General features: G+C 37.3%; 1 protein-coding gene across 1 annotated transcript in view; it reads left to right on the top strand.

The window, feature by feature from the left end:
- The window catches only part of LOC102763610 (netrin receptor DCC-like), a 27965-nt gene that overhangs the window by 3564 nt on the left and 10269 nt on the right, over positions 1–14132 (top strand). Inside the window, exons 2-3 of the mRNA XM_015565697.1 lie at positions 9648–9798; positions 11410–11546. Coding sequence (XP_015421183.1) covers positions 9648–9798; positions 11410–11546 — 288 coding nt within the window. The remainder of the gene's footprint in view (positions 1–9647; positions 9799–11409; positions 11547–14132) is intronic.

Below are 14132 nucleotides of genomic sequence, written 5' to 3'. Positions count from 1 at the left end.
CACAAGGGATTCAGAAATGAAGATGGGTGGTGAGATTTGAGGGCAGGTCTTGGAAACGTATTAGATGTGATCTAAGAATGAAGGGATGGAGTTCAGGCTCAATGGAAGCTGAGTAGTGAAATTTCCACTGAGATTGGGATTGGGGTAGTGGTGCATTGTGTACAAAATAAATTGCAGTTTTAAAGGAGATTTTTTTCATAACAATATTTTCCAGATTCCGTGAATATTTTTTTCATTCAATGGTAGGAAAATTGGTAATGAACTCAATTTTTTGATTAATGTTTTAAGATAGAAGTTAGACTTTTGCTTCTGAGGAATTGTACATTTTTAGCACATTAAGTTAGTATTAAAGCACAAAGAACTTTTTTGAAATATTGATAACAATACACTAAGAGCTGAGATGCTTTAAAATATCTTATTGTATGTGGTGGAGACTGTATGAGTGTATGAGGGGCTGAAGTGGCCATTGAGACTCTCAAGTCCACTTCACTCAGCTCTCATTACTCCCGAGTGCCAAGTAGTACATTGGATTGCTGAAATATAAATCTGCTATGGACACGAGGTTGAATAAAATAACTGGCCCATACTCATATTTCAGTTTTCATAATGGCCTAATTGAATTGAACAATTTGTAATTCAATATATTATTCATCCACTTAAATACAATTAGATGACCTTGGGCCCTGGGTAGCCATGAACTAAATATCTGTGTAATTAGAGTCATTGGTTTTGATGGAATAAATTGGGCTAAAGTATATTTCAAATAATTTTTCTCCATAATATTTTTATTGAAATAAGTTTTAACAAGAACCATTCCCAAAATTATATTATTTAAATAGAAAAATTATGGTTTTTAGCTTAAAAATAGTTTCATTATTTTGGTCATCACTAAGAATGACTACTAATTCAATGGGTGCATTAAGATTTTTGGTTTGACTAAATATTGCTTCTATTGCAAAATTAAATCTAATTTGTTATCATTTGTTTTTACAGTTTCTACAGAATAATGATCTATAGGGGACAACAAAAATGATGCATACTTTGTTTTTAAATTTACCATCATGCCAGCTAGCTAATTCATATAGCTATATGACTATATAAGGCAGGAGAGGGTGAATTCAGGAAAATATATTTAGTTCCAAATCTAACGACAAGGAATAAGTAAATTTGAGGTGGAAAATTTGGAAAGTCTTTATAGAGATGTTTACGTTTCTAGATCATCAGGGGAAACATTTGTGAAAAGATGGCAGCAGATGATAAGTCTAGAATGAAAGGTTGAACCTACACTGTGAAAAGCCTTGAATCCAATCCCAATCAACTAGATTTAATTCTGTTCATTTTATTAACGATTGCATATTCTTAAAGGTTTTTGAGCAATGGATACCATAAACATGCATATGGATAAACAGAAACAACAAAGTGAAGAGCAAATAAGATTAACATGTTAACTTGTTTTATGTACCATACTTAATGTATTTCCTGCACTGAAGGATTTTCCCATTGTCCACTTTCTTTTTGTAGGCTAGCTTCTTTTAATACATTTTTTTGATTTTAGAGAGGAAAGAAGAGAGAGAGAAAGAAATAGAAACATCAGTGATGAGAAAGAATCATTGATCGGCTGCCTCCCGCATGCTCCACACTGGGGATCGAGCCTGCAGCCTGGGCCTGTGTCCTGACCGGGAATGGAACTGTGACCTGCTGGTTCATAGGTTAACACTCAACCACTGAGCCTCGACGGTCAGGCAAGAAAACTATTATATCATGCTATAAACTAGGTATTTTAGCTTTTCATAGATCTAAGTTGGATAAGATGGTTTTGTGAAGTCCACGTTTTCTATGTTACATAGATTTCCTCCAGATGGCATGAAGGTGTCAGCAGTTGGACTGTTATAATTCATGAAATCAGTTCACATTAAGTCACTCTTGATCAATTAATGAATATTTAAAATTCGCAATTTGAACTATTATTATAGGTTGTTAAAATCATGGAGTCTCACACCAGACTCAGTACAAATCGTAGTTTTAAAACTTGCTACTAATGCAATTTAGGGCAAGTAATTTTTTTTTAATATATTTTATTGATTTTTTACAGAGAGGAAGGGAGAGAGAGATAGAGAGTTAGAAACATCGATGAGAGAGAAACATCGATCAGCTGCCTCCTGCACAACTCCCACTGGGGATGTGTCCGCAACCAAGGTACATGCCCTTGACCGGCCTCAAACCTGGGACCTTTCAGTCTGCAGGCTGACGCTCTATCTACTGAGCCAAACCGGTTTCGGCAGGGCAAGTAATTTAATCTAACTTTTTATCTTGTAAAATATAGAGAATAGTATACATTTTATAGGATGGTTATGCAATCTTAATTTATTAGGCCAAGAACAATGCCTGGAATTAAGTCCTCGGTAGCTATTATAATTACTTTGGCATTCTAGAAATTCCAGTCTTAAAGAATTTGATTCTTGCCGTAACCGGTTTGGCTCAGTGGATAGAGCATCAACCTGCGGACTGAAAGGTGCCAAGTTCGATTCCCGTCAAGGGCATGTACCTTGGTTGCAGGCACATCCCCACTAGGGAGTGTGCAGGAGGCAGCTGATCGATGTTTCTCTCTCATTGATGTTTCTAACTCTCTATCCCTCTCCCTTCCTCTCTGTAAAATATCAATAAAATATAGTTTTAAAAAAAGAATTTTATTCTGTCAAGATTATTTCTCTGATAATGAATTACCTGATTTTGATTCTCGATCTCTAAGTATTCATTTATCTACTGTATTTACTTATGCTATTTATCATTAGTGCTAATTTAGGCATTTCCCTTTTTCCATCTATTAGAAGTCAGAGTCTCCTGAAACTACTTCTTCTCTAGTAACTCACTGTTGCATGATTTCCACCCTCACTTTCCATCAGTATCATTTCTTTTGCTATATAAAATACCTCTAGAGGCCTGGCTGAAAATAGGCGTAAGAAGATAAATTCAAGACTTCTGGTATTTGAACTTTATTAGGCATTACCAATTCATCTAATCCTCTAAAACTGTTAAGTGTCTTTATCTGTTAACCAGCCTCACTACCCCAAGGATCTCATTGTTTCATTCCACAATCATCCCCAAATCCATCTTCATGATCCCAGTGTTTAAGAGTTCAAGTTTGCTAAACAAACCCTAGTTACTAAACACCAGAAGGCCATGCTGACACATAAGAACTGAAGATCAAAACATAGTATCATCAGATATGAGATGTTACTACATTTAGATTAACTTTAAAACAATAGTTTTAACTTGATTTATGTTGTCACAAAAGCACACCCAAAGACGATAGGATACCTTTCATTGCATACAATTGACCACACGTAAGCTAACCAAGTTCCATGTGACAGTGTGTCCTTGCTCCTCCCAGATGATAACTTAGCTTGCCCTTTGGTAACCAGGGCCTGGCACAGCACAGAAGCCGATGACTAATCATGCCATGTGGGAATTCATTACTGTAGGTCAGGTCTTTAAACCGGCATGAGATAACCAGTGTTTCACATGACATTGATGAAATAATCTAATGTGTTAGTAAACATAAGCTGGCTTGCATGGATAAATAGATAATTTCTGTTTAGTGTTTGAATTAAAAAAATAAGTCTTCAAATAGATTTCCAGTGCTATTTTGTGGGACATCAACAATGTCCAGGATTCCAAGTTGAAAGTACTTGATACTGGGGAACCTAGTATATTTTTCTTGCATGTCTATAATTCTAATGTCCCTAGTGATCTCTCCCTCACCACCTCATTAGGTTTTCTATTTCATCCTTCTTGACCGACGTTAGATATTGATTATACTATCTTCTCTTAATTCCCATTCTCTGACGGTTACAAGCATAAACAATATACCTGAAATTGCCCTCCACCTGTAGGAATGAGGATTTCTTAGAAAGAAAGGAGAGAGCTTGTCTTTCACCCAGAACCTATTGAAGTTGGCATATGGTCAGCTCCGCATTTACTAGACATGTGACACTTAGCAGCCCGGAGCGGGTGACTGAAGGGTCAGGCAGTCTGCCCTGACTTACACAGAGACTTTCTCTGAAGGCACGTAGAAGCCAAACCTATACCCAGTGAATGCAGTGGTCACACAGATGAATGAGCGAGCCTGTGCACCTTCCTCCTCTGGTCTTGTTTTACCTCAATTTATTCCTGGAACATAAAAACAAAACAAAACAGTGTCATGATGTACAGGCATACCTTTATTGATTCTTTATATAAAAAAGGGAGTTAGAATAAAAAAATCTACTTTTCTGGAATGTTTTAAATGTAATTTTACACATTTGTATAAATTATGAAGATTTCTGGGTTCTCTAAATTAATTTTGACACATCACAATAGCAACATTTGTTTTCTGGGATTCAACTGTCAGCTGTAAAATTTAGAAACAAAAATCTATAAATGAAAAAATCACTTCCTTCAGGCCTGCTACTGACAGACTCAAAATGTGCCTGTGAGACAGAAGGGATTTGGCCATATGCCAGTGATAAGAATAGATGCTCTCCTTTCTTCCTCCAAACTCTAACTACAATTAGCAGTGTATGTGTGCGTATGCGCGTGTGCGTGTGTATGCGTGTGTGTGCGCGCGAGGGCACATGGAAAAATAAAGAGGAAATATGAACAGATGTAGGAGTATGTACAGACAAGGAATGTCATATTTAGTTCTGAATTGGTGTAAATGAGGAAGGAAAGTAACAGAATCATAGATGATGAATAATAGCTCCTGGGAAATAGCTCCCTTTTCTCGCTCTGTTCAGACTCCTTGGCTTTTGGCCACATGGAGGTTTCTGTTTGGTGTTAAATGAATTTTGATTCCAGTGATTAGGCAGGTCTTAATGAAAGACACTCTAAACAGAATTAGGAGGCGTTTCATGGAATGCTTCACTCGGAGCACACAGCACAGTCCCAGAACACTGCAATGCAGGAAGGATCACAACAAAACGAGTCATAATCTTTTTGCTGTTGGAGGGTCTTGCCTTCAGTTTGTAAAAAATCCAACACCTCAGGTAAGGTATGCTGCATAGCACCCACTTGTGTGTGAAGACACATAGCACCTGCTGAATTTCCTAAAAGAAAACTCGATGTGGCTGCTAAGCAGCCAGAAGGTGAGCAAGCAGTAAGTTAGCTTGAAATCCAGGAAACTCGGTCTGCGAAGTTAAATTAATTTGTAACTCTTATGCCTGGGAAGAAATCGAAGAGAATACCCCATTGGAGTGGGCAGTATCCTTTCATTTCCAATCAGAAAATGAAAAGGGTTTGCGTTAGGAAAGCATATGAATCAAAAGCAAGTACTGGTTATTTTAAGGAAGACAGTTATTAAGCTGTGCAAACCAGTATTATGTTCTTGCTGACACAGATGCCAACAGTCCATAATTAAATTTCTCTCTGCCTCAGTTATTCTTTAGACCCAGCCATGTAAGTTTAGTAATGCTGACTTAGGGACACGGCCCCATTAAGAGACGGTCACTGCCATCGCAGGGTGTGCCTGCATTCCACACCTACTGTCTCCAAATATTATAGTTACCTTTCACTCTAACACTTGGATCATTTATACAGTCATCCTATTCTCTTCCTTTGAGGGAAGACAAAAACGTGTGGTCCCAAGGCATTGGGAAACCCTGTGAAAGCAAGGAACCAGTATAACCTCACAGACTCAATGAACTTGGCCAGCGTAATGTCCAATGGAAACTAGTATTCAGGGATAAAAATGCCTGTAAACAGAACATGCTCTCTCGGCCTTCATGGTGTGCCTTCCTGGGGCTCTTTAGGACATGGGCTCTGAAGACAGTGAACTTTTATTTCTGAGTATGTGAAGTGGGTAAATGTGCCAGGTGATCTGACCTAAGATGTTTCTTACCTTTCAATAATCTATTGCTCAAAGACAGGGCTTGGAAATACTTAAGTTTTGTATGGCCTAAATGAAAAATAATGATGTTGTTGTTGATTTTGATGAGGAGGAGGAAGAGGAAGAAGGGGAGGAGGATGAAGTAAGTTTAGTTTATCAATTTCTACTTGAAACATGTAAAACTAGCCCCACATTGAAAGGAAATGGGTTTCGTGAGTGTCTTCGAAGAAGAGCTAATTTGTTGAGACGTGTCTACATCAATTCTCAGTGTGTGGGTCTATGGCATTTCTTGAGAGGATTTCAGATCTCTGAGGTGAAACTTATTTTCAAGATAATATTTTGTGTGTGTTTTTTCTCTATGTTGACTTAAGAATGTCTTTGATGAAGCAGTAAAATTTATTAATTATATTAATATCTCCATCCTTAAAAACACATCTTTTTAATAATCTGCATATCAAAACGTGAAGGATATGAAGATACAATGGTTTTGGGGGGATAAACACTTTTGTGGACATTTGAGTTTCAAGCTGAATTAGCTGCCTTATTCCCCCACGGACACCACTTTTACTTGAGAGGACAATGAGCAGAAAAACTGGAGCTATGCAGACTAGGGTATTAGTTAGACATTTTCTCAAAAATGAATGAAGTAGGCCAGTCACTTTAAGGAAAAGAGTATTAGGTGCCAAGGATGAATTCAAGTTTTTAGGCTAAATTAGAAATTTGGAAAACTTGTGTCCTCTCCTAGGAACTTGACACCTTCACAACATTTTGAGGGCTTTTGATGGGATTGGTGGTGATGGTAGCAGATGAGGTTTTGTGGTAGTGTATGATGCAATGTTTCAACATTTGGAAGATCTGTCTAACTCAGTGTATCATTCCAAATTACTATTGATTGATGTGCCAAAATCATGCATGGGTAAAAGATGTTTTCAAAGTGCAAGAGAGACCAATGGTTTTTTATATAGTATAGCTTAGAATGGTTATCAATATGGTGCCAGATTCCACATAAAAACAGACTTTCAAGAAATTAGGTATTGAGTTTTGGTTTAGTGTTAAAGGATAAAATTTACCATTATCTGAAAACACTATTAAAATGCACTTCTCTTTTCCAACTGCATATCTGTTTGAAGTCGGTTATTTTCGTGTAATTCAACCAAATCAACATATCAGGTCAAAGTGCAGGAAGGAACGCAAAAATCTAGTTACTAATATTTCCTATTAAACCACTCATTTAAATATTTTCAAAAGTGCAGGGTAGGGCAAAAGTAGGTTTATAGTTGTTCATGTGGAAAATAATACAATAATTAATAGATATTGTAAGATAAACGCTGTGTTTTGTGTACACCCAGCTAGGAACCTACTTTTGTGCCACCCTGTGTAAAGTACTACCACTCTTCTCACTAATATTTTTTGTTTTGGAAAATAGAGGGTTTTTAAAAAATTATTATTGATTTTAGAGTGAGAGGACGGGAGAGAGAGAAAGAGAAATGCCAATGTGAGAGAGAAACATTGATCTGTTATCTACAGGTTTCTGCTCCCCACCAGGAATCAAGCCTGCAACCTTTTTGGTATATAGGACGATGCTCCAACCAACTGAGCCCCCTGGCCAGAACAAGGGTGGTGTTGTTGTTTTTTAATCTTATTTTTGGCAATGGGTAAATACATATTTAATAAATACATATTTTAAAAATATCTTATTTTTTTTCATTTTGAATATGGCAAATATGTGTAGGTATAACCTGCATAAGCAAAAAAGTTTGGAGTCCTCAATCAATTTTAAGAGTACACATGGTTACTGAGATCAAACAGTTTGAGATCTACTTTCACATCATCATTCATTTTCCTACTCATTGCAGATCAGTTTTCTCTAATTCAGATAATAGACTAAGCTGAAGTGGGCCAAATATTCCATTTAATGAGTTAGACAGAAAGAAAGAAAGAAAGAAAGAAAGAAAGAAAGAAAGAAAGAAAGAAAGAAAGAAAGAAAGAGACTTTCAGGCCTCTTGAGGCCTTGGCTCCAGAATTCAGAGTGTAATTCCCACCACTATCTATTGGTCAAAGCAAGATTCAGGGCCAGGCCAGATCTAAATCACGGGACAGACCTTTGATTCTGGAATGGAGGACTCGAACAATTTGTGATTCTAGTTAATCTATGGCTGTGTTTTGAATCATATGAACTTTTTCCTATTGAAAACATTTCTATTAGCTTTTTTTCTTAAAACTTTCATAGTTTATTAGATTAGAGAAATATCTTTGGAGAAGTGAAACCCAATTTCTCTGCCCAAAGGTAACATTTTCTTCTGACACCACACACAAGAATAAACACAAAATGTATAAAAGGCTTAAATGTTAGATGTGAAACCATAAAAATCTTAAAAGGAAACATAGGCAGTCAAATCTCAGACATTTCTAATAGCAATATTTTTTCTGATATTCCTCCTTGGACAAGGAAAACAAAAGAAAAAAATAAACAAACGGGATTTCATCAAACTAAAAAGGTTTTGCACAGCTAAGGAAACCATCAACTGAATAAAAAGACAACCCACTGAATGGGAGACCATATCCGCCAATGATACATCTGCTAAGGAGTAAATACCCAAGATTTATAAAGAGCGTATGTAGTAGAAGGTGCATTGGGTGAAGTGGAAGGGTGCAGGGGCACTTTATTTATTTAGAGTCTCAGTCTCTGTAAAGTTGTTAAAAATTAAAAATAAACACAAGGCTTAGACAGAGCCAAACATCTATATATATAAAACCCTAAGCGACTGAATGACTGGTCAACTGGTAGCTATGATGTGCACTGACCATCAGGGGCAGATGCTCAGCACAGGAGCTGCCCCCGGTAGTCAGTGCGCTCCCACAGCCAACCTCCTGTGGCTGGCCAACCTTCGGCAGTCCCTCCCCCTGGTCACTCCCCCCCCCGCCCCCGGAATTGGCCCTGATCACTGGCCAGGATGAGGGAGGGACCCTACCTGTGCATGATTTCGTGCACCAGGCCTCTAGCATTATTATGAAAAACAAACTTTCGTGTAACTTCCTTTGAGAAGACAGCAGATATTTTCTCATACCTTCTATATTCTAAATCTCTGCACCTGTGTGTTATTTAACATAATTCTAACATGTTTGCTTATCCTGTTTCCCAATCCACAGAAGCAATAAACAAAGCAGAAGGAAGTGGAAGAGATATTAGAGGCAGGCAAACTGCATCAATGGAAAGTTTGGAGCCATAACATTTAGAACAGTCACTGATAATATTGTCTTTTTCTCTAATAATGACAAAACAACAAGGCCTGTGGCCCAGAGGAGTGCCTTGTAGTCTCACGATTTTCCCTTTGCCTTATACCATGAGGTCATCAACAGCTAAGAGTATTTTAAAATCATAATTCTAGAAACTAAGGATGGAAAAACCCTTTTAGGAATTCATTTCATAAGTTTTATTGGCATCTGTCCATTGTTCGGTCCTTCATTTCCATCACGGTGCCTTGCTAGGAACAAAAATGATTGAGCTACATTATTTACCTTTGCAATGTTTTTCATAAATATATGATCCTGTGGCCCAGCCGGCAAGCGTCAACCTATGAACCAGGAGGTCATGGTTCAATTCCAGGACACATGCCCTGGTTGAGGGCTTGATCCCCAGTGTGGGGTGTGCAGGAGGCAGCCAATCAATGACTCTCTCATCATTGATGTTTCTCTCTCTTTCACTCACTCTCCCTTTCTCTCTGAAATAAATAACAATATGTTTGTTTGTTTTTTAAATGTGACGCTGTGTTTTCCCCAACAGACCCAGGATTGCATAGGCAGCTTTATTTCCTGCAAAGACCCTCCAATGTGGTAGCCATCGAAGGAAAGGACGCTGTACTGGAGTGCTGTGTGTCTGGCTACCCTCCCCCAAGCTTCACCTGGTTACGAGGAGAGGAAGTCGTCCAGCTCCGGTATTGTAACTTTAGGGCTTCTGTGAACTATATGCTATTGTTTATCTTGCTCTAGCTTGATATCGATACCTACAAATATTAGGGTCTTTTTTTAAAAAAATACATTTTATTGATTTTTTATAGAGAGGAAGGGAGAGGGATAGAGAGTTAGAAACATTGATGAGAGAGAAACATCCATCAGCTGCCTCCTGCACACCTTCTCTTGGGGATTTGCCTGCAACCAAGGTACACGCCCTTGACTGGAATCGAACCTGGGACCCCTCAGTCCGCAGGCTGATGCTCTATCCACTGAGCCAAACCAGTTAGGGCAGGGTCTTTGATAATAATTGAATATTTTTTCACATTCCTTGACATACAGTATCTGAAAGACATTTACCCACTTAGATAAAGGGCAAGGAATAGTCAAAATTCATGAGATCAATTCTAAAACGAATTTTTTAAAGCCAGGTTGTCATTGAGATAATTCTCCCCCAAGAGTCTTCAGCAAAGATACTCGGAAGGTCTCATCCTAAGGAAGCATATAGAGAGTGAAATATTTCTTAAGAAACCAACATTTCTTGAATTAAAAATATTACATCCAAATATAGTAGATTTCTGTAACTTTTGTTAGCTCCAATGATCTCTCTCACTATCTTCTCTACAGCAAATATTTCAGATAAGGCAGGAAAAGGAGTTGGACAGGTTTGAATCATTGGACATTAATATTAAGGCATAGTTAGAAAATAAACTCTTAAATAGAATGGAACACTTAGCCTGAAACATTTTGATTGAATGGTTTCACTTAAGAAATTAATTTCATTGATTTTGAGGTTTGGCGTGCTCCTTTTCAACACATTTATTTTCTATGGTTTGATAGATGCAGGGACAATAAGTTAATCTGTAAATGTCATTTACTTTAAATCCTATATAAAGGAAAGCTAATATGCAAATTGTCTCTCAACCAGGAGTTCGACCAGGGAGGTGGGCTGGTCTGCCAATCTCCTGTGGGCCCTCCCCCCGGCTGGCCACGTCCTCTATTGCCCCCACCCCACCCCACCCCAATCACAGCGGGCTGGCCGGACCCCACCCGTGCATGGATTCATGCACCAGGCCTCTAGTCTTTAGTAAATGGTATGGTATCACAATAGCTCTGAGAATATGAAAGCATGCGGAAACCCTTCCCATCTGCAGAGTATCACAATGTGTTCCCTGGCATAGCGGGCATTGCTGGCACAGTGTGAAAGGGCCTTGTACAAAGGCTGCTAAGTAGGATGGAGGCCACAGGACATTAACCTCCGCGGGGGGGAACAACTTCTCAGGACCTTGCAGCTTTCAAATCCAAAATGAAAGAACTGGCCCAGATTATCTATACATTCTTCGCTGCACTAACATTAGTGCCAAGTTTAATCTACTTCAGTTCTTCAATCACTATACCAAGCCTTCCAATGGGAGTGGTTTTCCTTGAAGGAATTTCTCACCAATAACTGCCACACCATCAAGCCCCTATGATACAGAATTTCTTTTCAGTTTTATAATTTGAATTTTTGTGGAGTTCATGTAAACCTTTGAGTACCTTGCTGGTAGATGGGTTTGCTCGTTAACGCTCTAATTTCATATGCTTATGTCCTACAGGTCCAAAAAGTATTCACTATTGGGTGGAAGCAACTTGCTTATCTCCAATGTGACAGATGATGACAGTGGAACTTACACCTGCGTTGTCACATATAAAAATGAGAATATCAGTGCTTCTGCAGAGCTTACCGTCTTGGGTAAGTTAATGGCTTGAAATGAGTTTACATGGTAACCTTCAAAATATATCACCATGACGCGTCAACTGCTTATTGCCAGATTGCTTCCTATTTTTTTTTAGTGGAAAATTGCCCTCTCAATACTCCACTTGCAGCCTTCTCTGCTTTGATTAATTGCATAGGGGTTAAATGCAGTGTTTGAACACTTGCTCATTGATTAAAATCCAGATTCATCACAGTGTAGTCTTTTTATTTCAGTGATACAACTGAAAACTACCAAAATTATTATTTAACAAATGTGTTAAAGAAATAAATGTGATATTCCAAAATATATTACCTGGGGAAAATAAATGAAGTGAATGAGATAAATTGCATGACAAATATGAACCTCAATAGAAAAGTCAGTTGTCATTTGAGATGACAGGGTATCTGAGAGTAAGTTCAGATGTGTTGCTGAAATTGCTTTGTTAAGATGGAAGGACTGTCGATGTTTTCTTGAAAGTGAATCATTAAAATCAAATACATCTAAAGAAAACTTACATGGCAAGAATCCAATTTAAAGAAATTTTAGGACCACAGATGGGTTCATATTATTCCAAGAGGAAGGGTCGCTGGCTATCATTGCAAATTAATAATTCTTATGTATGGTAGGTACTCAAATGGGATGCATATTTTGTCTCTACTCCAGATTGTTTTTAGGCCAGTTTCTTTGAATTATGTAGTTTGGAGAAAGTACATTAACATTTGAATATCAATTGATTTTTCCTGTAACAACAAAAAATTGTCTACCAGTCTTCGAATTAGTTTTCCTCTGGAGTAAATCTTCTTACCTTTTAAAGAGCCCAGGAAAAATCATAGGCTCTTGAAAATTTATTCAGTAAAATGGAAAAGATTCGATACACTGATTATATCTGCTAGCACATATCATAATATCATTATGCTATCCATTCTGCTTTGTGAGCTTAAAGTTTATTTTTAAAATGTTTTAATCTGTATTTAGGGTAATAATGCATATGATGGATGAGGCAATGGCCTTGTTTATTCCTTGATCAAACCATAAATATTAAACTAAGAATAGGCAAAGGACTTTCATTCTTTGGTTTTGGAGGTAATGTTATTCTAACTTAAATGTCATCTGTCTTTAAAATGACAACAATTCCATTTATTCTTATACCAGAGGCTTGGTGCACGAAATCTGTGAAAGGGGCTCGGCCCTCGCAGCCCTGGCTTCAACCGGAGGTTGTCCAGTCTAATTAGCATGTTATGCTTTTATTATTATAGATGGAAGTTTTTGGTGAAGCAAAAAATTTTTATATTTGTAACATCAAAGTACAGTAACATAGCATGGCTACCGTAGAAATTATCTTATAAGGTCTATTACAGATCATAAGGCAAATACAGTTATGGGATGCAATACAATTCATAATGATCATAGGTAAGCCTATAATTGCAAATGCATGAAGTCAAATTAAATATCAAATGAATGCACAGTATTTAAATATGTAATGCCTCATTGGTATCTAAGACAAATATGGAAATTCTGATTTCTGAGACTATAGAATTAGCCTAGAAATATCTGTACAGATGTAAATATCTGCACACATGTTGACATTCATGCACATTCCTCTGTGTGTTTCTGTGCATGTTTGTGTCCTTCAGTTCTTTATTATTGAGAATTATCTTGTTTCCAAGTTTAACAAAAACAGACACTGAGATGATCATTTTTATAAGTATATCTTTGTTATTTATTTGCTTATGACTTAAAGAAAAGTAAAGCAGAAACAGTTGTACTCTCCCTAGCAGTGCAAGAATTTGCCTGTCGCCAAGGTCAGCCTGGCTCAGTGGTTGAGCATCAACCTATGAACCAAGAGATCATGATTTGATTCCTGGTCAGGACACATGCCTGGGTTGCATGCTCAATCCCCAGTGTGGGATGTGCAGGAGGCAGCTGATGAATGATTCTCTCTCATAATTGGTATTTCTCTCTCTCTCTTGCTCTCTTTTTCTCTCTCCCCCTCTCTCTTCCTCTCTGAAATTGATAAAAGTATATTTTTAAAAAGAATTTGCCTGTCATCATGAGTACATTCTTTCCTAGCCCCCAATATTTGCTTATTTAAAATTTTTATAAAATTAAGTCTTCTTTTTCTAGTTTGCATCTCTATTAAATTCAGGTTTCTTTTTATAGTTTTAATGTCATTTTTTCACCTTTTTACTTTTATGGAAATAGTCATCTTCATTTTGTTGATTTGTAGGCACTCTTGCCATAGGAAGAATAGTAACTATACTGTGAATGCTCCATGTGTGTATTTTTGTCATTTTTTTAAATTTAAAAAATAATTATATTTTATATATGGTACCAAGTCTTTTTTTTAATGGCTGCTGGCTTTGTGGGCTTTAGACTAACATTTTTGTTCTAAATGGATCACCTTATTTCCAAAAATCTAGATGTGATTATGCATTGAATGTGTAAATTAGAAGCAGTACTAATTTCTAAAAATAGATGGAACTGTGTTTGTATTTTGGGTGTTTTGGGTGTGGGGTTTTTTGGAGGGGAAGGGGTTTGAATCTTCCTAATAACTGGGTATACATTTTAAAGATTTCCCTGGA

This window comes from Myotis davidii, unplaced genomic scaffold (genome assembly GCF_000327345.1).
Source record: "Myotis davidii unplaced genomic scaffold, ASM32734v1 scaffold520, whole genome shotgun sequence".
NCBI lineage: Eukaryota > Metazoa > Chordata > Mammalia > Chiroptera > Vespertilionidae > Myotis > Myotis davidii.
Note: the sequence above shows the minus strand (reverse complement) of the source record. Positions and strands in the feature narration are given on the sequence as shown.